General features: G+C 46.7%; 1 protein-coding gene across 1 annotated transcript in view; it reads left to right on the top strand.

Moving 5' to 3' along the window:
- Positions 1-24523, top strand: part of LOC134499593 (solute carrier family 12 member 9-like) — a 96067-nt gene that overhangs the window by 9862 nt on the left and 61682 nt on the right. The window contains exons 2-8 of the mRNA XM_063306308.1: positions 6627-6761; positions 9735-9872; positions 12025-12327; positions 14156-14263; positions 14378-14489; positions 20340-20497; positions 23428-23510. Coding sequence (XP_063162378.1) covers positions 6627-6761; positions 9735-9872; positions 12025-12327; positions 14156-14263; positions 14378-14489; positions 20340-20497; positions 23428-23510 — 1037 coding nt within the window. The remainder of the gene's footprint in view (positions 1-6626; positions 6762-9734; positions 9873-12024; positions 12328-14155; positions 14264-14377; positions 14490-20339; positions 20498-23427; positions 23511-24523) is intronic.

Raw genomic sequence — 24523 nt, 5'->3', positions numbered from 1 at the left:
AAGAAAAGGATGTCTAGCTGACAAACTCTAATTTTTACCAACGCCATGCATTCTTCACTCCTGTACTGGTTGTTATGACCCACATCTGAAACAACAAACAGGCTGAATAAATATCTGTCCTTATCTATCTCCAGGTAGTCCTCAACTTACAACCATTCATTTAGCGATTGTTTGAAGTTATGATGGTGCTGAAAAAAGTGACTTACGACCAGTCCTTGTATTTATCACTGTCGCGGCGTCCCTGCAGTCACCTGATCAAAATTTGGGCGCTTGGCTACTGGCATATATTTACGACGGTTGCAGCATTCTGGGGTCATGTGATCGCCATTTGGGACCATCCCAGCTGGCTTCCAACAAGTAAAGTCTGTGGGGGAAGCCGGATTTGCTTAACGACCACGTGATTTGCTTAACAACTGTGACAAAAAAGGTCATAACATTGGGTGACTCACTTAACAACCACCTCATTTAGTGACAGATGTTCCAGTCCCAATTGTGGTCATAAGTCGAGGACTACCTGCATATCTATCTATCTATCTATCTATCTATCTATCTATCTATCTATCTATCTATCTATCTATCTATCTGTAACAAAGTGGGCAGAGCACCCTCTCCTATACTGCCATTTGTACTTTTTTAAAAAAACAAACATTCCTTGCAACAGATACCAGGCCACCGACAACCTTTTGCAAGCTGTCCATTTCCCTTTCTCGATCAGCTATTCTACTCTGGAGATTTTCATTGCTTCTTTCTGTTTTTCCAAAAAGCCTTTGGTCTGCCGTGGGTGGCCAGTACTGTCTCTTTCAGTGCAACCCATTCCAGGGCTGTGCTTTCTTGCTTTTCAGAATGGGTTAATTAATACCTTTCTCTTAAATTGCTTCTCCAGGGCAAGGAGGCAGGAGCTGTTCAAACTCCCACAGCAGGATTCTCTACGGGAGAATATTTTTCTGATGCATAGGCACGGCCCCGTTCAGAGTCACGTCTAAAATCCTGAAAAATCTGCCCTCCAGAAGGAACTGCAAGCTTTCTCAAATTTGCAATTGAAGAGACTCTCTGGAGCTCTGGGTTGAACTGTGGAGTCCCTGGTGCTCTCTGAGCTTGGTGGCTGGCTGGCAGACGTTTCATTGCCAGACTCGGTACCATCATCAGTGCGAGGGAGTGTGGGGTGTGCTGCCTGTTTATACGCAGTAGCTTGCCCTGCCCGTGTTGGTGGGGGTGTGGTTTTGGTAGTTCTTTGATTGGGGTATTGTTTTCTGTGTGATTGTTTGTCTGGTGTTAACCCTTGCTTATCTGGGTGTTGGCTGCTGGAGAGGATGTGCTCTGGTCTTTTTGTTTCCTTCTTAGCTTTTTTCTTGTCTCTTTTGAATGGTGTGTAAATGTGTGTCTATTGATGTGTCTATTTATGGCTGATTTGGCTGAATGCCAAGCTTCCAGGAATCCCCGAGCATTTTTGGCTTTAGCTTGGTCTAGGATGCTCACCGTTTCCCAGTCGAAACTCTGGTTGAGTCTGTCCATGTGTTGTTCCTCAAAATTAATATAGCACCATGGAGTAGGAAGGGGACAAGGCTAGGCTGACCATATTTCCTTGAGACAAAAACGGGACATTGGGATGGCAAAACGGGGCAGGGCTGGGCGATGGGCTGGATCGGCAGGTAGGAACTTCTCTGGTTTTCTCAGGCTGGGAATCTTCGGATTCCTTTGTTTGCAAGAGGCAAGGCTGGGCTGGAGAGTCTAGTTGTCCCCGACAAGCCGTTCCTCCTCTGGCTGTGCTTTTATGTTCTTTTCTTCCTGCCGTTTCTAGGCAGGAGCCAATCGGCTCACCCTTTCAGGGCTGCAACTAGGGTCTCTGTCACCCGGGGCAAACATGGATTCCATGCCCATTTTGGTGCCCCCCCAGCCCTCATTTTGGCGCCCCCCGCAGCGCAGCACCTGGGGCACATGCCCTGCTTGCCCCCCCAGTTGTGGCCCTGCACCCTTTGATCACCACCTATCAGCTGATCCTGTTCTTTTCTTTTTAGTTTTCCTGCCGGGTTGAGCTCTGCGGCTTTTTTCCTGCCATTTCTGTTGAGCTCCCTCTCCTTCTGCTCAAAGTCAGACTGCATTCTGACTGGTTCACAGGAACTTTCAAATTTTTAAGTAAGGATTTTAGGAAAACGGGACAAAATGGACATTTATATTAAAACAACGGGATGATCTGGAAATGTTAAAAAAACGGAACTGTCCTGTTCAAAACGGGATGTATGGTCAGCCTAGACAAGGCCCAAACCTTACACACTTACACTTACACACTGACTTACACACAGCTTGGGCTTATCCCTCAGCTGTTTTTTTTTTTTTGTATCGGTGTTAATGCAGCTTTTTCTTGCTGGGAAATCCTTGTGAGGTCCAGCAGCCAGTTGTGCAGACTATTTAGCCGTGACAAGTCATGTTGCCCGGGGTGCGCCATGAGGAGCCTGGTCTACATTGCACCAGTTGGGCCGAGAGAGAGGGACTGGCCCAAAGTCACCCAGCCGGCTTTCATGCCTAAGGCGGGACTAGAACTCTCACACCACACCTGATTGGCTCCTGGGCTGAGAGAGAGGGACTGGCCAAGGTCACCCAGCCGGCTCTCATGCCTAAGGCGGGACTAGAACTCTCCTTCCACGCCTGATTGGCTCTTGGGCTGAGAGAGAGGGACTGGCCCAAGGTCGCCCAGCCGGCTCTCATGCCTAAGGCGGGACTAGAACTCTCATACCACACCTGATTGGCTCTTGGGCTGAGAGAGAGGGACTGGCCAAGGTCACCCAGCCGGCTTTCCTGCCTGAGGCGGGACTAGAACTCACAGCTTCCTGGTTTCTAGCCCAGCACCTTAACCGCTTAGTATTAATTTATACATATGCAAGGTAGACCTAATGAAGGTTCTGAGTTTAAACTGCTCCAAATGTTAGCTCTAAGACCAGAGGGGTGGGGGCCTTACTGCTCTAAACCAGTGTTTCTCAACCTTGGCAACTTTAAGAGGTGTGGACTTGAACTCCCAGAATTCCCCAGCCAGCCATGGCTGGGAATTCTGGGAGTTCAAGTCCACACCTCTTAAAGTTGCCAAGGTTGAGAAACACTGCTCTGAACTGTCCTGTATTTATTTTTTTGCAACCAAAATTGATGGTTGCAAATTGTCTTTACAAGACCAGGTAGCTGCCTCTGTTATTTTTTAAACAACCAAAGCGGATGGTTCCCAATTGTGAAGACAATTTGCAAGACCAGTTGTGGTGGGGAGGCCGTTGTGACATTTTAGGCTGGCTACAGGCACCATCCAGGATTTTGCTGGGGAGGGTGTGGGGCGAAGCAGCAGGTGCCTTCTGCTCTCTTTTCGGTCCCAGTTTTTTTCCTGACCTTGTTTAGAATCTGAGTTGGCAACAAGCAAAGCCTCTTCTTTGTCTGGTTTCCTTAACTTTTGTTAAAGCTAATCTCCTTAACAGCAGGGGGATCCTCTGCATTTACTCCATAGTTATTTAGCAACAGACGGTAAAAAAGAGACAACCTTCAGTGGAGCTGAATCCTGTGGTCTCCATCCTTGCAGATTTCTTGACAACATGGAGGGGTTTTGCCCCCGCCTACCATGAGTTTTTGGACTTTCCAAATTCCCCAAGTACACCTGTCCCCCGCACCCCCAAATCAGTGCACAGGTTGATGCAGATTTGATGGGGGGGGGGGTTACAGATTTTCCTGGAGCTCAGCCCTTCCTTCTGGGGATCGGAGAAGGCAGTGTGCCATACATTCACCATAAATGTAAACGCAGTTTGAACTGGACAGTTATTACCTAATAATGACATTTAATTGCAGCCATACTAAGACGTAGGAGATTTATGGATTTGTGAAATTGAGTCTTTTATTGGGTGTGAGGATTGAGAAAATTTAAAGCCTGTAATATCTACAGTGTCATTTTCTTTCTCCTCCCTTTTTTCCTTCCCTCCATCCATCTTTCCAGTTTATTATTCTTCCAGTTTTTTGTCCTCTGAGCACCTGCTGGGCTTCAGCTGTTCTTCAATTTTCTCTCCTGATACTCAAAACTTTCCACAGATTTTTTTTTTGCTTCTGGTTTTCCTCTTCTACATTCAGGGGTGCTTGGACAGCCTGGGGAGTTCTGGGAGTTGAAGTCCACATGTCTTAAAGCTGGCTGGGGAATTCTGGGAGTTGAAGTCCACCCATCTTAAAGTTGCCAAGTTTGAAAAAACACTAATTTAGAGGTTTTCTTAATTGGCAGAAGAAAGGAGGAAGCCGTTGAGGCAAAAAATGGGATTGTACTACAAGGACGGTAGCAAGAGATCTGTCTATGTTCATTCAGTAAATAATTCATCTATGAAATGACCAGGCAAAGGAAAATTGGAAAATAGGTTAGACCAATTCATAAAAATCACAGAGTTGGAAGGGCCCTTAGAGACCATCTAGTCCAACCCTGGGGAATTCTGGGAGTTGAAGTCCACACATCTTAGTTGCCAAGTTTGAAAAACCCTGATTTAGCTCAATAGGAGAAGGTTTGCTTCCAATTCCTAGATTCATTTCCCAGCATATCAGCTTTCAGACTTTTACAGAGTTGGTATGCAGATGACCTGGGCTGATCTGGCCAAGGCCTAAGCAATAGGTGTGGCCCTGTTCAGAACCTGGATGGGAGACCACCAGAAAATCCTAGAGATGTAGCTAGAATGAAAAGTTGAAAAAACGTCCCAGAAGGAAGGGTAAACCATATTGTAATGTTGCCAAGAAAACTGCAGGATGTTTCCATGGAGTCACCAGCAACTGAGCCTCTACCTTTATCCTGGATAGCTTTTGCCGGTCGAAGGAGAGCCGCCTTCTTCATCCTGGGTACATGTGGCTCCGCGTCCTTGTTGACCAAAGGATACTTGGAAGGCACCAAGTTGGGGAAGACATACTGTATTACTGTAGGGGGAAAGCAGACCAGTGACCTGATGTAGCGAGCGCAGCTTCCTTTATTTATTTTATTCCGTTTATTCAATGTGGACACTGTCCGACTCCAACAGACTCTGGTGGCCAGACCCTTAGATATTCTTCCTATAAAAGAAACATCTCAGCTAGGAAGCAACAGGCAGCTGAAATCACACCTTGCGTTGAGAAATGTGGAGATTTTCCATCTGCTTGGACCATCCTAGGGCTGAGGGTCGTGGGGAGGAAACTGGGTTTTATCAATTCCTGTGTAAACATGCAAGGTTTCTTAGTAGGTTAAAAAACCCCACCTGGTCTCACCTTGGGCTCTCTTGTCTCCTCCCAAATGGCAGCAACGCAACTAAAACCCAACTGGGTTGACCTTCATGTCTAGTTGCTCTGTTCTCTGCCATCTCTAGCTTAGCAGGGCTCCAAAGACGATTTCCCCCATAAATTTTCTCTCCTTTCCACTTCTTCGTAATTTATAATTAAAAATCACACTCCTCAGTCATCGCCCTCTTTGGAGGGTCTCGCAAATCAAACTATAAAAGTCCAATAAACACCACCTTAAAGCCATAAAACACACAGCAGGAAGTTAAACTTTCATCATAGGAATAAAAAATAGATATCGAAAGATCAGGGCAAGTTGAAAAGAATTTCAGAAAATAATTCCAAAGGGGGGCTGTGATAGCGCTTATTTCTACATGCCTAATTTGGAAGGTGGTGGGTGGGGGTAGGTGGGGGCGGGGTTTGGAAATAATGTTCTTCCAAAATCTGCCATGCCGTTTTCCAAGTTTTCTTCCGTTGAGGAGACTTCTCTTTTTCTGCCTTATTTGCCGGGGGTTGGAAAATGTGTTTCCAGTTTCTCTTGGTTGTGTTTTTCAGCTTGCTTATTGCTGGAATGGGACAAGACTAGGGTGTGTGTGTGTCTGTGTGTGTGTGTGCATCCTAGTGAGATGACAATCCAGTCAAATCCACAACATTCACACACGTCTTTTGCCACCTCGTCACTGAACAGATACAAGGGAACCATGCTATATTTTGAGGATTTGTTCCACAGGGATGTCTGCAGTAAAGTGGGGCAAGATACGGCAGTGACATAACTACACAAGCTCCTTTCTGTGCTTGCAGCATGATGTCACTGTGGCCCTGCCCTTACATTATGACATCAATGTGGACTCAACTCATTCCTTGCTTGCTGACAACAAACAGGCCAGACAGCCCAGCTAGTTTGTTTCCTGCCAGTAATCACCCATTATTGGCTCAATAATTAAAGCACCATTTTCTAACACCTCCTTGCTTGGATTTTTAAAAAAATGTTCTGGGAATCAAGTTGTGTTTGTTGACTTCACTGGCTACGTGGGGTAGGGCAGTGTTTTTCAACCTTGGCCGCTTTAAGCTGTGTGGACTTCAACTCCCAGAATTCCCCAAGGCTGGCTGGGGAATTCTGGGAGTTGAAGTCCACACAGCTTTCTGCCCATCTCCTTTGAAAGCTGCGTGGGTTAGCAAAAGTATTCGAACTAGATTTCACTGCAGTTTTAGAATCGCTCTGAAATAGGAAACAATGGGGAATCACAGGAAAATGGGAAGTGAGATGAAATTGAAGGAAGGAAGGAAGGAAGGAAGGAAGGAAGGAAGGAAGGAAGGAAGGAAGGAAGGAAGAGTTGGGATTATAACCATCTACCCTTTTTTTTTTCTCTCCTTCTCGACAGGTTTCGTGGTGGGCCAAGCTGGATTGTACCAATCACTGGTTATGTTTCTGGTGGCCTATTTCATCATTGGCATGACAGTCCTGTCGGTGTGCGCAATCTCTACCAATGGGGCTCTGGATGCTGGTGGTGCTTACTGTATCCTTTGTGTGCCAGCCCCAAAACTGGCACAGTGAGATGGTCTGTGTATAAATTTGATCAATCAATCTATCAACCAATCAAACTGTTCAAACCAGTCATTCTTTGAGATATACCTCCCCCAACCTGATCACCTCCAGCACAGGGGCTGCCAAATTCCCAAGTTGAGAAACATGGTTTTAAAGCTTTTCTGCACTGCAACCATGTCTCCCATGCATAAACCAGCCAGAAAAGAAGGCAGCTTAAGAAATCTTCTGAATTTCAACCCTTCCTCTACTTTGGTCACAGCTGATAGTGTGATTTACGGTGGCTGTTGACAGCTGGATTCCCTTGTTTCTTTACTCCTCCTGGATGGGCAAAATAAACAAAACACCATACAGCTAGTCCTCGACTTATGACTAGTTGTTTAGTGACTTCAAAGTTATGACGGCACTGAAAAAAGTGACTTACGGCCAGTCCTCACACTTATGACCGTCTCAGTGTCCCTGCGGTCACGTGATCAAAATTCAGGCACTTGGCAGCCGGCTCGCACTTATGATGGTTGCAGTGTTCTAGAATCATGTGGTCACCATTTGCAACCTTCCCTGCCGGCTTCTGACAAGCAAAGTCAATGGGGGAAGCTGGATTCACTTAATGATTGCAGTAAAAAAGGTCGTAAAATCAGGCATGACTCACTTAATGACCACCTCACTTAGCTACGGAAGTTCCAGTCCCAATTGTGGTCATAAGCCAAGGACTACCTGTAATTTGACATTTCTCCTGTCCCTTTAAGCTACAAGGGGGAAATGGCAGAACCCTGATCAATTTCATAGAATTAAAAACCCACAAACCCAAAATGAGGTCTGTTCTTTTGATGCTCTCCTGTTTCATCGGTGAACTCGTAAAACCAGAAGAGTCCAGCATTTACCATTTCACTGGTAAACTTGTGTTTATAAAATGGCTTTGGGGGTCAGGGGGCATCCCTGCCACAGTTCACGGAGCCAGTTTGGGGGTGGGAGGCTTTCCTTACGATGAAGTGCAGAAGGATCCAGACTCCTGGTTGTGCCAATGTAAGTTGGAAAGCAGACCGTTTGATGCCCTGCAGGGTGAGACAAGAAAAGATTGCCTTCCAGGTGAGCAGAGGGCAGGTAGAGCAGAGGACTGCCTTCTTGGCCTTGATGGATAGATCGAATTTGTAAGGCCACCGAGCCCCATAGTGATTCTAGGCTTGTTTGAATGGGGTCAGGACTGGGACCATGCGAATTACTGGGGGGGGGGTGATGTTCTAGGGGACAAGTGCCTTAAGGAAGGGACAGCAGTCCAGATTCATTGGGGCAAACTGATCAACCCTTACATCAGTGTTTTTCAAACTTGGCAACTTGAAGATGGGTGGACTTCAACTCCCAGAATTCCCCAGCCAGCTTGCATTCTGGGAGTTGAAGTCCACCCATCTTCAAGTTGCCAAGTTTGAAAAACACTGCCCTGCACCAACATTCTGCTTGAGCAACTAGTCCCGAATAGAAGGGGGTGCAACTGTCCAGTCCTTTCCTAGAGTCATGGATGCGGAAGCATAAGAGCAAGTTTGCCCTTCCCTATCTGAAACCGCACTTTCCCTCTTTTGGAAGCTTCTGCTCACAGAGCTGCTGAAATTTCAGCCCTTTGAGGTAGGCTGGGTCAAGAAACAGACAGTGCAGGGATCCCAGGAATGACAGTTTATTGTTTAGAGTAGGGGTTCTTAATTTGTGATCCGTCCCTTGGGGGTCTGTGGATAGATTTCAGCGGTGTGTGAACTTCGATGTGGAAAACATTACAAGGCAAGCTAAATTTCAGTTAGGGGTTTCACTAACCTTGTTGGTGTCTGGTTAGTGATTGAATGGATTAATAAAGGAACACATATGTTACTGTATATGTTTTAATCCGTTTAGTCGTGTCCGATTCTTGGAGACTGCCTGGACAAGTCCCTGCAGTTTTCCTGGCAAGGTTTTTCAGAAGTAGTTTTGTTGGCAGATGCTGGGAAAGCCTTTAGCCCAGGAGAGGTCAAAAAAGTCACACACCAAGCATTTCTATAAAAATAATTTATTTACAGAAAGCAAAAACAAAAGCAAAACATTTAAAGGACTTGGCTCCCTTTGGAGCAAGCCTTCCTCGCCTATATGGCCGGCAGAGAAAAAAGAGGAAGTAAGAACAAGTCCGGCAGGTTTCCTCCCCCCAGGCTAATTTGCATGAAGCACCTGCGAGGAGACAATCTAATACAACCTTTTCACCCGGCCAAAATGACTAGGCACAATAATCTATTAGTAGGAAAACCTCAACAAGTTTGCCATTGCCTCCTTCCTAGGGCTGAGAGAGTGACTGGCCCAAAGTCACCCAGCCGGCTTTCATGCCTAAGGCAGGACTAGAACTCATAGCCTCCTGGTTTCTAGCCCAATTCATTAACCACTACATCAAACTGGCTTACAAACTGGCCTACTGTATTAAAATTTACTATTTTAAAATATTTTGTTAACTGTATTGGGGCATATTTGGTTTCCTTTGTAATACAATCCATATCGATGTATTTTGTTTGATACATTTAGAGACATCTTCCTAAAAAGGGCTCGGCAGGTTTCAGCAGACTCTCAAAGGGATCTGGGGCACGAAAAGGTTTAGAACCCCCGTTTTAGGTTATATTAACAGGCTCTTGAAAGCCTGTCCCAGTTTCTTTCTGTGCCATCTTACACCAAACAAAATCAAGGTGGAGTTATTCTGAGTTTCATTCTCACGCTTCCTTCTGTCTCTGGACTGCATAATCTCTTTTTCAAGTTCCAGTTAGCAACTCGCTCCTTATGGCGTGCTTGTGTTTTTCCCAAGGCCAGTTCTCAATTTTTTTTACACTAAAAAGGACAGCAATGGTTGGGATTGTGATCGGCCTGGGGAGGGGGCCCAGTTCTCCCCTTCCTGGTCTCTCAAGGTGGCAACATCACCCTTCCCTGCTCCTTGACCCACCTGGCACAGACATGATCAGCCGGGCGTTGGGCCCCGAGTTTGGCGGAAGCATCGGCATCATGTTCTTCTTCGCCAATATCTGTGGCAGCGCACTGTACATCTTGGGCCTGGTGGAGGCCGTGGTGGATGACTTTGGTACCCCGGCAGGTGAGGAGAGCTCAGCCAAGGCAGCCCCTTACGAATTTTGCCCGGCTTTTCCTGACGAACATATTTGACAAAAAGCTATAAGGTCTCCTCAGCGGCCGCTCTTTTCATCAGACACGTTTAAAAAAATGAACTGCGGCCTACGAAAACTTCGGCCTTTCCATCAAATGTGTTGGGTGGAAGAGATGCCACCAGGCTTCCTCTGATTTTTGGCCACATAAACAAACACGGCTCCCCTCCACACCTCCAGCCTTGGGAATCGAGAGATTTGTAAGAGCATAGAAAGGGAGAGGTGTGACAGCCCATGACATTAGAGATGCAGTCTCTTTAGATACGCTACGATCACTGGCAAATCTGTTTTATGGCACTTATAAAAAAAGGGAATCGTTGAACAGAGACAACAGCAAAATAAAGAAATGAACGAGGCCGCAGTAGCGGGAATGCAACGCTTCTTTTCTCTGAGTTGTGCTGAGTTCCCTTTTCCTGTAAATGTGGTTTGGGGAGTGGCTAGCATATGGCCAGAGTCCTTCCGGGACCCCTGTCAAAGTTGCAAAGCCAAGATGATGTTCTTTACAAATGGATAATGGGAAATTGGCAGGTGGAATGAAAATGATCTCTGGGGTGGGGTGGGGGGGAGTCCCTTGCACAGCATTTAATTTTTTATTTTACTTGGGCAATTGACATGCAGCCTGCTGCATGGACGGCTCCAGGCTGCTTCCAAGGGAACAGCATAACCAACATGAAAAGTGATCAGATATAAGCAGGGTTGGGGGGCGGGGGGCTTGAGTCATATTCAAGGATTTAGGTAAGTAAGTCTCTTTTGAGCCTCTTCCTAAGCTGTAATAAAAAACAGGTTGTTGCGAGGGAGCAGGCTTCAATATCAGTGACCGGCTTTTCTTCCCATGCGGGTGTGTGTGTGTGTGTGTGTGTGTAAATGTAAGTATAATAGGCATGCCAAAGGGATGATGAACAGAGGATCCAGAATGGTAAAAGTTCTGCAGCTTTTCTGCTGTTTTTCTGTGGGTGATCTGACTCTGCCGATAGCTGGCCTCCTTTTTGTCCTAGCGTTTAAAAGAAGATTGGATAAGCTCCCCCCCAAAATGTGTGCAAATCTGTGCCTTTCAATCTGCCCAGAGCAGTTTTTCCCAAGGCAGGATGGTGCAGAGGGCATTAGAAGATGCTGCTGGTATTTCTACCTGCTTTGTTATACCAGCCTAAAGATCGTATTTCTATGATCCTTCTTTTAAAAATAATTTTTATTAAAGCTTTTAAACAAGAAGATTAAAAACTAACACAAACTAATATAAAAGAAGAAAGAAAAAGTGGAAGAGAAGGAAATCAAGGAAAAAGCAGAAAGTGCAAGTAAAGAAAAAGAATTAAAAATAGAAAAGAAAGAAATATAAGGAAGTAGCTTCTGATATTCTTCACGGCAGTTTTAAGTATAGTTTATATATTTAAACCTCTCTCCCTAACAGTATATCATATCATATTACTTTTCTTTCTATAATCTGTCCTGTCTAATGATCAAAACCATAAATCACAAGTTCATTTTTTTTTCATTTTTATGCAAAAAGTCCATAAGAGACTTCCAGTCACCAATAAATGTAGGTAGTGTCTTTTCTCTAATCAAAGAAGTCAATTTATCCATTTCAGCAAAATCTGTCAACTTCACCAACCATTCCTCCACTGTGGGTAGTGTTGAATCCATCTCTGTGCATATAGTAATCTCCTTTTTGCGGGGAGATGGGCGGTGATAGAAATTTGAATAATAAATAAACAATCTCGCCGCAGTAATCATATATTCAAACGATCTTCTGTGGCTTGTATTTCTTTGATCCTTAAGCCTCTATTTCAGTGTTTTTCGAAGTTGGCAACTTTAAGATGGGTGGACTTCAACTCCCAGAATTCCCCAGCCAGCATGTGGAATTGGTTGGCTGGCTGGGGAATTCTGGGAGTTGAAGTCCACCCTTCTTAAAGTTGCCAACTGTGAAAAACACTGTTCTTTTTTGCTTCTGGGCCCTCCAAGGGAATTCTGTGTTTGGTTTTTGGGAGAGCCAGTGAGGGAACTACAGTATCCAGGCTGTTGGGAGGAGCACTGATTTTTTTTTGTGTATGTGTCTTTATGAAGTCTAACACAACTCTCGGTTATACGCAGAGGGGACCATTGGGACAGGCACCCAAGTCCTGCCCCGCAGTTACTGGTTTGACCTCTTGTATGGCACGGTCCTCCTATTCCTGTGCCTCCTCGTCTGCCTCGTGGGTGCCGGCATCTACGCCAAGGCCACCTTCCTCATCTTCCTCATCGTTATGGTGGTGCTGGGCACCGTCTGCCTCAGTTTCTTTGTCGTGGGTGTCCAGGTCATGTGGCTTCCTGCAAGCAATGATGGCAACCGCACAGAAGTCACCAATGCATCCTTCACCGGCTTCAAACTCAGCACCCTCCTGGGCAACCTGCATGGTGAGTTGGCTTGTCTGCTGGATCTCCCTTGACCTGAAGGCAACGTTGCCCATCCTGGCGGGGCCTTGGGGTGGGGGGCAGAGAAGAGGGAAGGCAGAAGTGACGCCATCTCTAGCATTATGGGAGCAAGATTACGGCAAGTCTCAAGGACTTTGATACAGGGGTGTCGGCAGGGAAGGCTTCAGGAAAGTCAGAATGGCACCCTGCCCTGCCATCGAAGCCCCCCCCCCCACCTTTTTTGACTTGCATTGTGACCAGCTTTGAAAAACGGTCTGTGACAAACAGCAAACAACAGCAGGAGCTGCCATTCAAGGTTTAAAAGCTGAAGGAAGAAATGAAAATAACACAGAAGAGGTCAGCCCTGAAGATAGATTTTCCATGCTGAGATGGAACCACATGGAATGTAAAAAGCCTTCGTGATCATTGATGAATTTTTTAAAACATCCAGAATCCATAGTGGAGATATGGGATATGGGATCTAACTCCAAAATTATACGCGTGCGTTTGTTGGTCAGAAGGCCAAAGGGTCCCTTTATGCATTGCATTGAGGGCTATAAAATAATAAAACAGCTGGATTTCCATGGTAGTGCATCTTGAATTTTCAGGGTTGTATTTGGGAGAACCACCAAACTAAGATCTTGCTCAAAGTTCAGACTTGTCTCCCAGTTTGAGATCAGTGTGTGTGAGTTTACAGAAAAGGCCATGAAATCAGATGGAATGACCGGAAGTAGTTGCTTTTAGCATCAACACGGATGCTGCTAAGAGGTTCTGGCATTTGGCTGCCAAACAGAGGCCATGAAAAGGCGACAAGTTCCCAACGTTGCCTTCCATGGCCAGCTGCAGTTATCCTATCCAAACATGCAAGAAGTTACACTTATAAACTCCCGCAGCAAAGAAATATTGCAAAGGGCCCTGTGAAATTGCAAGACTTCAACCATTTTTAAAATGCTGGTTTTCAATGGGGAGATTGGCCTGGGACGGATGTCCTCTTGGGAGGGATGGCCTGGCTGATGCCACTTTGCTGACCTTGTTCTGAGGCTCTCTGGGAGGGAAAAACATAGTTCTTCAGGAAAGATGGTTTGTCCTTAACCCTGATAGCTGCAACAGGAAGCCAAAAAGTTAACTATGAAGTGGGCTAACCTGAGACCTTTGGCTACCTGACAATAAGGCTGGTCCAAATTTGGAAAGCAATTCCCTCCTTGCTCTTTTCCAACTGTATGGGCAAACAAGGGTGCAAAATTGAGTTGGGGATGAGAATTACAGAGCCAAGTACAGGTAGTCCTTGACTTACGACCACAATTGGGACTGGAACTTCCATCACTAAGTGAGACGGTTGTTAAGTGAGTCACGCCCAATTTTATGTTTCTTTTGCCGTGGTTGTTAAGCGAATCACTGTGGTTGTTAAGTGAATTCGGCTTCCCCCGTTGACTTTGCTTGTTGGAAGCTGGGAAGATCGCAAATGGCAATCACATGACCCTGGGACACTGCAACTGTCATAAATGCATGCTGGTTGACAAGCACCCAAATTTTGATCACATGACTGCAGGGACACTGGGACGATTGTAAGTGTGAGGACCGGTCATAGGTCACGTTTTTCAGCACCATTGTAACTTCAAATGGTCGCTAAGCAGATGGTCGTAAGTCGAGGACTACCTGTAGTCCTACTGCAGAGGGGGGCCCTTCACATCTGAAGGAATGGCACCCAGGAATTAAATGAGGAAGAGCTCTGTTTAATTAGGATGCAAAGGAGGCCCTTTTCACGACCACTGCTTTTTTCCCTCTGGGCAACCCTGTTGTGGCAACTCTGCTTTGCTGCCTGCTCTTGCAGCGGACTACAGCGTCGATTACACCACCGGGCGGCTGATGACCTTCAGTACCGTCTTTGCCGTCATGTTCAACGGCTGCACCGGGATCATGGCTGGATCGAACATGTCAGGTCTGTGGGAATCTGCAGGGCCCGAAGGAAAGGATGGGTGGCGGGGAAGGCCAACATGGGATGGAGCCTCCTTTCCGCGGGGATGCTCCTGACCAAAGTCTCCTCCTGTCCCAGGCGATCTTAAGCGGCCCAGCTACTCCATTCCTCGGGGTACCATCATGGCAGTGATTTTCACCTACGTTGTGTACAATTTGCTGGCTGTTCTCCTGAGCTGCACCTGTGACAGGTAGGTGCTGGACTGTCCACCAGGGGGCACACGTTTCCTACAGCTGTTCTGTGGGAGAAACAAACCCTGCAGACCAGTGTTTCTCAACCTTGGCCACTTGGAGATGGGTGGACGCCAACTCCCAGAATTCCCCAGCCAGCAACGCCACCCATCTTCAAGTGGCCAAGGTTGAGGAACACTTCTCTAAACCTCTAAAGAGTTCAGTCTCGTACTGATGCTTGGAGCGGCTCTTATTTTATACTTGCACTGACAGTCCTAGTGTAGATAAACCCTTACTTGTCCCCACTCAGAAGGCAAAGGAAGTGGGGCAACGTGCTAAAGCTATTCTAGGATATACCCATGCAGACTTTTCTGTTCCGGAAGGCATCCCTCTCCTTCTCTCATAGCCAAGACAGTTTGAAGCTGGTAGCTTTTAAGGAGGAGAATTAGACGGCGGGAAAGAGGAAGGGGTGCACAGGTTTGTGTGCAGAAAACATCCCTGCGCCTGGAAAGGCAGCGTGGCGAGGAAAGCCTTTCTCTTGGCGAGCTCCTTTTCTTCTGCTTCCTTTTTCTCTCCTATTGCAGGGGAAAACGAATTAAGAGGTAGGACGCGCCATTCAGTTGCCCGTAGCTGATCCTTGCTCCATGGCCATAGTTCTTCTCTTACCCATCTCTGTTTTTTCCATTCCTTTGGTCTTAAACAGCAATTGTTGTTTCATTTGGAAATCAAATTGCTTGTACTGGATCCCAGCTGTAAAAATACCCATGCTGCACCCTTAAATTTACCTGCACGGGTGAATAATCCAGCTCCAGTCTGTCTGCCTTTGGTCAGCATTGTTCAGGAGTTCCCCAGTGTTGGAATGGTCTCTGAAATTCAGAGGCTGGGCGTAGCGATTGGCTGAGGAAGTCTTCTGGTCTTGTGTGAAGGGGAAGTTTCAAGACAGGTTCTGATGCAGAAGGCATGTTGAGAATTTCCAGGGTCTTCCTGAAATGGGCATTGCAGATGAGTTGGGTGACGGGGATGCAGGAGAATCTCAGGTGGGGGCGGTGATGATCTTTTCTGTTGCCACTGGGTCTGCATTGCTTGCTAATAGGACTGGGTGAAAATGGTTGTGCAGCTTTGCATTGCAATACCCAGGTCAATTTGATTGCATTCTTGCACCTGGGTGTCTGATAAAGCGTATAAGTTGAGGCCTTGTGTGATGATGCCACTCATCTGTCCCCACCAATGGATGCCCGCGGGCAGGGGAGTCTGAGGCGTGGTCAAAAAAGTCAAGATGGGGGCTACAGTCATGTAATCTTGGGTTGCACCATTATGGGCGCCACCTTGACTTTTTTGACCACACCCTATGGACTGCCCTTCTCATAGGGTTGGACTAGGACCATGGAGACCAAGGTTCAAATTGCCCCCAATTATGAAAGCTCTTTGGGTGAGTTTGAGCACTCTTATTCCAACCCACCTTGCAGGGTAGTTGTTGTGGGGGGAAAAATGGAGGGGGGGCACTATATACACCTGCATGTATTTCCAGAGAAAAAACAGGGTATAAATCAAATAAGTAAATGAATTCTTGAAACCAGTGGCGCTGAATCCAAATTACAGCCCCTTCAGTCCCCTGACATTTAGCAGGGTCTAACTTGACCCAAAGGATCCCAGGTGGGTGTGCCTTTGATTATATTCCGGGGATCTCAGTAATGGAGGATCCCAGGATCTACAGCTGTTGGACCAGCCAAGCTGCAGCCTCTCTCCCTAATCCTTCATGGCCGTTTGACCATCTCTTGAAGCCACCTCCTGCTTTTGGGGGCTGGGGGAGTTTGCATTTCTGTGACATGAGCAAAAACCTCCCTCACATTCTGTAAAATCATAAAACTCACTCTGGAGGTTAAAAAAAAAACCTTGCCACGGCACGAATTTAATGCAGCATGATTAATGAGATTTGAGATCCCTATTCTCATGAGATCCGAATACTCTGTATTTTTTGCGTCCCTTGGAAGCTGCTTCTGTCCTTCCTTGCTGCCCACACTTGCCTGCTGGGCTCTCTGTCACTGTCTTGCACACACACACACTGAGTCTCTCCTTTGCTCTTCGTTGCACCACCCAACTTCATCCAAAAATTCAAGCACGGGATGAGGTTCAAGGTCCCCAAAAGGTACCTCGACACTTCGGTTTCCTGCCTGTGGTGGGGAGGACACCCCTTGAGTCCTGCAAGCTGATCCTGCCTTCAGAATGGCCTTGATCTGCCCCAATAACCAATTCCAAGCTTTTTCAAGGCAGGTCACCCCAAGATTCAGCAGTTTCAGATTGGAAGTGACAGGCCCACAGGCTTCAGTGCAGGAGCCCCCGAGTCATTTCCAGATTTTGCACTGTTCCCCTTCTCTGTTCTGCTGTCTCCTTTGCCCCCCTCCCCACCATTTGCCCCTGTGTCTTTGTGCCCTGCAAGTTCTGCAAATCCCAATATTTTTTTCCAAGGCTTAACCTAACAATCTCCATTCTTAATATATGCAGGCAAGTCTGAAGGCTGTGTTTCCTTCCTTCTCCCCTCCTGCTCTCCTCCACCTCCTTCTAAACCATCCATCTCATTTTTCCCCTTCGTGATTTTCCCCCCTTGGTCTTCTAAAATGACCTGGAATGACAGGATGGGAAGGGACCACTTAGGTCGCTGAGCCCCCCTCCCCGTGCAGGAGTCCAGATTAGGGCATCCGTGACAGATGGTGGTCCAGGTCCTGCTTGATCACATCCAGTGAAAGGGAGCCCCCACCCCGTTGACTGACTCCAGCATCCAAAAAACCCACCCATTTCTAGCACACCTGCATGTCCCAGGCCCCCAGTGGGATGCACACCTGGCCTTTAATTGGGGCAGAACCCACAGGGGGGCTTAAAGGGAGATTGTCATATTCCTCACCAATCCTGGGGAGATTGGCAAATCAGGATTTGGATAAAATTTGCTGTGTGCATATGTGGGTGTGTGGGGGAGAGAACGAGCATGCCTGCCTTGTTCTCGGAGTGCACGGCTTGTTAATTTTCTGCTCTGGAAAGTGCTGCTATAAATTGTGCGATGCTGGGCCAGCCAGCAGGAATTGGTTAGAATTATAGCTGTCATGTTCTAATACCTTAATGGACGGCCATTGCTCATGATGACAGGGGACAGGACCACTCGCAAACCCAGTGCCTGACATGCTGCGACCCCTCCCTCGGCCATTCCTACCCCCCCCCCCACACTGTGAAATGTTTAATAGGCCAGTCTGCTGCCCTCCTACTCCTCCACCCAGCATCACATCAACATGAGCTGATTTCAAGACCAGGTAAGCTTCATGGTCTCTTGCTTTGATGGACCTCCTGCTGCTGTTTGCCCAGCATCCGGCCCCCACCTCGCCCTCTTGCACTCCAGAACAGCCCTAGTGCAGTGGGGGAGCTGAGAGGCGGCACTGGGGTCCCAGGGAGTGTCTGGCTCGGAGTACCGCTTTGCCAAAAGTTTTCCGGTGGCCACCCGCAAGCCACAGTGGACCAAGCCAAGGGACTGATCGGCCTTTTCGGCGTGCAAAGGGCTCTGTTGCTCCAGGAAGAAGGCTGGCAGAATAAGATGCTGCATTTTCAGCTGGGCCTGGTTTCAACAATTCACCTAAAGCCCCCCAGAATGGAATGGGCCCAGATGCCCGGGGCGGGTGGGTGGGAGTGACAGGGAACAAAGGAGGCAGGTGTGTGTAGGGAAGGTGGTATTTCAGCTAATATATTAAGAAATACCATTACTAGGCCCTCTCTGAAGTCTTCCCAAATAATTTAAGTTTACAGAGCACTGAGGTATCAAGTGGTTTTGGTTTAGCACAATGCAAGCAAGTCTACAGGGGTGTGGTCAAAAAAGTCAAAATTGTGGCCATGACACGGCAATCAAAGCTCCAGCTACAACCCACAAAAAAGGCAGGTGGAGCTTCAATCGTGCTGTTGCGGCTGCCATCTTGACCTTTTTGACTGCATGCTGCAAGCTTGGGGCCCTGTGTTTTATTCCACAGGCCAGAATTAAATATCCTGGCTAGTTGCCTTCTTCAGAAAAGTCTGATAGAGTGCTCCGGATTTCTTCCTTGATCTCCCAGTCTATCCAGTAGCAGAGGAGACAGCCTCCCCCCTCCATTTAAAAATACCAGATTGGGTGTTAATTGCACCAGCTGAAATAGGCCCTCAGCATAGAAAGGCAGCCCAGCAGGTATCGGGGACAAATCACGGGGGGCCGCTGTGCCAGTGGGGTTCCCGGAAATGTAGAGATAGAGTAGGCGTTATTCAGCAAGGTGGACTTTCCAGTAGAAGAGAATCTCCAGCTCAGGAGTGGAGTCCTTGGTGCTCTCTGGGGTTGGCTGTTGGCTTGCAGAGGTTTCATTACCTGACTAGGTCACATCATCAGTGCGAGGGAGTGTGGGGTTTATATACAGTAGCTTGCCCTGGCAGTTTGGAAGGGGGTGGATTCCTCCTTGGGGGTTCCCTGGTGGCTGGGGAATTCTGGGCGTTGAAGTCCACACATCTTCAAGTGGCTGAGGTTGAGAAAGGCTGCTCTAGACCCTGCATCTGAGCTGCAGAGCTGCAACTCCAAGGTGGTCTTCCCATCCCAGGCTGTGAGCTGAAGGATGCAGAACGCACCCCAGATGTCCTCTGAGCCACATGGGGGTTTCCGAACAGGAGCCCTGCGGCCTCTCCGTGCACCTGTTGAGAGAAGAACGCTGCTGGCTGGTCCCCAAAATCCGGGGTGTCCCCTGAGCTCAAACCTATCCATTCTGCTGCACTTATTAGCAAGGTGATCAATTTAAGGGTAATTAGGTATTAATTGCAAAAAAGACAGCAGCTTTGATAGCCCATGCAAATTTATCTCCCACCTGCTCCCTGTCTCTTGTTAAAATCCAATTAAATCCCAGCCATTTGTATAGTTTGATGCGTTAGCGAAAGTTCCGTATCCTCTCCTTTTATTTGCTTTATTGAATTTTGCCTGCCTGGCTTTTCACGTGCCGGGCATTTCATCAGCTGCCGTCTCGTAAAATTGGGGAAGTGACTCCAGAGTGATCAATGGTTCATTTGGCAGGGTTCTGGCAATGGGGAAGGTTTAGCAAGCCCTGCTTTGGTGCTGGTCATGAGGCCTTCCCCTGCAAGTCTGCCCATGTGGCAGGGCCAAGCTCCCCACAGGCAGGCAAGGCCGAGGAAGTGTCTTTAATGCTAGGATTGGGGCTAAACAGAGAATCTTGGAAAGTGCAGGAAAAGTTTCCCACCCTCTTTTATAGCAAGTGAATTAAGGCGGAGTCTCTTTGAAGGATGAGAAACGCTGATCCCCAGGTTTCTCACCACCTGGGTTGAGTTGCTGTTTATGAGACAAGTCACCAAGAAACTCCCCTCCTGTCTCTTGATTCTTTAAGTCTATTATTCCTTCCATGTCCCTCCCAGCCTTCCCACAGTCTCTTGCTGGCACTTCCTTTGGGTCTACCCCCTAACCTTGGAAGAACCTGCCCGAATATTTGCTTTGATTCCTGGCCTTTAGAGGCCGTCTTGACCAGCGGTGGTGGATCTAAAAGCAAAGCTTTGTTCAACGTGGAGGAAAATGCCTGGCTGCCAGCTAAACCTGTAGGTCAAACCCACCAATAAATCAGAGGAGTGAAGGCCTGTATGTAAAAATGGCCACTGTTGGCTCTGATTTGCTCCTGCACTTTCCCTCAATCCCATTTGTAGCTCTCTTTGGGAGTGAAATAGGTTTGCGGACCTATTTAAACCTAGGGAGTTATCTATCAAAGATACATACCACTGTCATCACTTCAAGACTAGGGGACATTATTATAGTCACATATTGCCTATGTGACTCCATCATGCAACATTCTTCTACCCAGTGGTTCTTCTTTCTCCAGGCTTCTTCTCCAACGGGACTACAGCTTTTTGAAGGACATCAACATCTGGCCCCCGTTTGTCATTATCGGGGTCTACTTTTCGACCCTCTCAGCTGCCATGAGCAACCTCATTGGGGCCTCCCGGATCCTGTATGCTTTGGCCAAAGATGACCTCTTTGGTGAGTAGCAGGGAAGAACTTGATGTGCTGAGCAATGCTCTGGCAAGGTGCCTCTCCAAGCGGGCTTCTTTTGCTCAAGAATGTTTGGGTTCCATCGTGTCATAAGAGTTGCGGGGTCAGAAGGACCACAAGGATGGACTAGTCCAAACTTCTGCCAAGCACCCTTCAAGACTTTCTCAGTTGAAATGCTTATTGACACCATGTAGGTGTCCTACAAGCAAGCTAAGCCTGGGAGTGGCTGGTCTGGCTGCATGGGCCTAGCCACTGTGGGTTGTCAACCATAATAATCATGTGGGCACAAGTGCCAATTGTGGTATGTTCACAAGAAGCCACAATACATGAGCCCAGTGAGAAGCGTTGCCACCAACAGCTTGTGGCCCAGGTTGTGGTTGATCCATGACGTGTGAGAAGGGGTTTCTGACCCAGAAGGAAGAAAAGGGAGATTGGATGCGGGATGAGTCACCCAGGCAGCTGGGGCTCATCCTGAAAAAGCTAAGCAGAGCCAGGCTAGTTAATAGTTGGATGGGGGACCACTCAAAAACCCAAAGTTATAAGCAACTGGGAAGTTGAAAGAATCATGGCAGAAGAAGCCAAGGGCAAAGAATTTCTGCAATATGAAAACTCCACATGTCTGTGAAGGTATCTGCCAATGAACTCAGCCCAAAGGAAGTTTTAAATTTACTTTATGAGTGAAAAGAAGAATTGGAACATTAGTAGAGAAAAAACATGTCTACCATGCCCAGTACTGTATGAAACTGATCTCCTTCATAGGCCTGCCATACAAAAAAGAGAGAAAAAAATTACACATCCCTTTGAACGTTCTCCCTGCTTTGTTTCGGCAGCTGTAGCAATATCACCAGATGTAGTTAGAAAAATTCTTCATTCATTATTTTGTGATGTGTGGATTGACCCTAATAAAGCATTGCCCTAGTGAGGATTTTGGACTTTTCTAGGCATCTTGCCTGCTTTATGGAACATATTATCTTACCAAGAAAATAGATTTTTCTAGCAAATGGCCAGGAAGCACAGAAGGGGTGCAGGATGTACCCAGCGATGGTGCTGAAAAAGCCAAGAGTCTGCAGATCGCATTGCTGCCTGGAGCGAGGGCGGAATTACAGTTTTAATAATTGCTAGCCTGCCCTTCAGACCTAACAAATTCTGGGGAAGTACACAAGAATATAAAAGTACCGTAATAAAGAAAATACATTGTGTCTTCGGTTTCCTATAACGATAAAAGCAAAGGGCTATAAAGCTGCAGAACTGTAAGGCAGACAGTGCCCCCCACCACAAAAAAGGCTTTGATGAATCAAAATCACTTCACTTGGCACCCAAGAATTGGGAGGTTGTGGTTGGTAGAACAGGAAAGGGGTTCCCCATTTGGGGTGCCACTACTGAAAAGGCCCCTTCCTTTGTGATCCTATTGCATGAAGCACATCTTCTGATAACCATGATCTATAGCAAATCCAACAAGCAAAAGCCAGATTAAATGACATGTGCGATTCTTCTATTACCTTTATTAGAGACCTTCCAATTAGCCCAGCCCCTTTTTGATTTGGTGGATTTTGTACCTTTGCAGAGGAGAAGGAAGAAATGTTCTCAAAGGAAAATCAGATTTTATTTCTAAGTTATATTTTTCATGCATCGCAGCCTGGTGCCTAAGAAGAGTAGCACCGAAGCAGATAAGAGGAAAATACGAAGTTATGGAGCTCTGAAAATTTTTCTTTCGTCGGAGGAAATGGGCCTTAAAATGGCAAATGGCAAAACATGCAAGCGAGTGTAAAGTGTAAAATATTGGGGCAAAAATATCTAATGTCATAGGTGCTGATGGGGACTGAAGTGATAGTGAGTAACTAAGAAGGTGTAACTCCATGAAAACACTGACCCAGTGAGTAGGCATTGTAAAGAAAAAAAGAAAAGTAAAATTCCCATTATGAGGTCATTAGAAAAGGATTGTTAGTTTGTGTGATTAAGCCACCACCCCAATCTTAGTGGGCCCTGGGCAGTTGACAGATATTAAAGCAACAATAGGCAACTATACTTGATGCTAAATCATGAAAACGAAAATGAATATAGACTGAAAGTGAAACGGCCCAAACGGTAAGGCCTTTAGACAAATCTCTTGGATGACCCCATTGAACTAAAGCATCCAGTCATGGTTGCTGCATTTCAAAAAATATTTTGCGGAATTGACAAAATGTAGTGGATTTGGGGCTTTTCAGGCCCTCCCCCTCCCAACAGGCAAATTACAAGGGTGTGGTAGAAGTGAAGTTCTGTACGGTGCAGAGAAAACTAGAATGAGGCAAAGGTTTTTTTCCCCTTCTCCTTATATTAGAACTCCAGTTCATCTCTTGAAACTAAATGGGAGCAGATTGAGGACATATAAAAGGAAGGGTACCTTCACTCAGCGTGCAATTAGCTTGTGGAATTCCCTGCCACAAGATAGATGGCCACTGATTGAGACACCTGTAAAAAAGGGAACTGGACAAATCCATGGTGAATAAAGGCTCTCAGTGGCTTGTAGTTAGGATAGCTAATTAGGAATCCATCCAATTCATGGAATTTTTAAAAATGCAATTGCAAATGCAAATTGACTTAGGATGGTCGTGTCTGAATTGGGGAGAAAACTCTAGTTAAAATGTTCGTGCTTTCTGAAGGTTTCTGAGTGGTCCCTCCTTTGGGGGAGATGGGCGGTGGCAAAATTTGACAAATAAATAAATAACATTGCCAGTGAGTTGACAGCCTCAGCGATAGATTTAATAAAAAGGCTAGATGCTTTCCGCTATGAACCCCTGGGTCTCTGTGGAAGAGGTCGTCCCCGCAATTCTATCTATGCTAAACAGAATTGTAGTAGAACCAGTGGTCTTTATGAATTGTTTTATTTTCTCCCCCCCCCCACTCCCCGCCCGTCATTCAATTTCCTTGTGATAAAGGCAAAGTTTTAGGCCCAGCAAAGCAGACGTCGGCTGGTGGGAACCCATGGGTAGCTGTGATCTTCTCCTGGATGCTTGTTCAGGTGAGTTTAGTGCCTCTTTCATTACTGTTCATCTGTGTGTTCACACAATGTGCTTTGCCAGAGAAAGACTCATCCTGTGCATTTGCACAACCCTTGCTTGTGTTAACCTTGATTTGTGGAGTCCTCGGTGCTCTCTGAGCTTGGTTGTTTGCTTGCAGACGTTTCGTTGCTCAACCAGGCAACATCTTCGGTGCTAGTTCAACCCTTAGCTACAGATATTTATTTTATTTTATTTTTATTTATTTATTTTCTATCCTGCCTTTATTATTTTTATAACTAACTCAAGGTGGCGAACATACCTAATACTCTCTTCTGTTGATAACCTTGATTTGCTTTCTTGGAGCTTAACATTTTAAATGAACACAGGTCACTGGGTTAGTTTAGCTTTTATGGAATACCACCAAGAAAGTGGGTGCATTCCTTAACTGGGCTTCTGCGTGTTGCATGAATGCAACTGTAATGTCAGGGAGCTCAGAGGAAGGAGGTCTGCCTTGCCAACCTCAGCCAGGGGCAGCTGAGGGCAGGGCTGCCGATGGTGTGAGTCCCAGAGGCATGAGGCTGGCATTCAGAGGGGGCCGATCTGGCAAGGGGACCCCTTGCAACTAAGTCGAAGCTGGCATCTGAGCAAGCAAATTAGGAGGCAAGACATCTTGGAAAGAAGCAGGCATCTCGGTCAGATCAAGGAAGCCAGAATTAACCCAGACAAATAAAGTGCTAGAATTGGGGGTAAATACAGAATCCCCCAGAGGGCAAGAGGAATTTCCCACCCACCTTGATTGTGACATCATTAAGGTGGAGTCTCTTTTTGAAGGATATGAAACGCTTCTTCCCAGGTTTTTGGCCACCTGGGCTAAGTCACTGTTTATGAAATCCCAACAGGTTCCCCCTCCAACCTCTCGATTGTTTATATCCAGTGGTGTACTGGAGCTGGCTTGTGAGAGCCGATTGTTACATTTCCGGGAATTTTGCCAGCCAGTTGGCAGCAGAGGTGAGCCTCGACACCTAGGGTGCCA

The sequence above is a fragment of the Candoia aspera genome, chromosome 6 (assembly GCF_035149785.1).
Source record: "Candoia aspera isolate rCanAsp1 chromosome 6, rCanAsp1.hap2, whole genome shotgun sequence".
Classification (NCBI taxonomy): domain Eukaryota; kingdom Metazoa; phylum Chordata; class Lepidosauria; order Squamata; family Boidae; genus Candoia; species Candoia aspera.
Note: the sequence above shows the minus strand (reverse complement) of the source record. Positions and strands in the feature narration are given on the sequence as shown.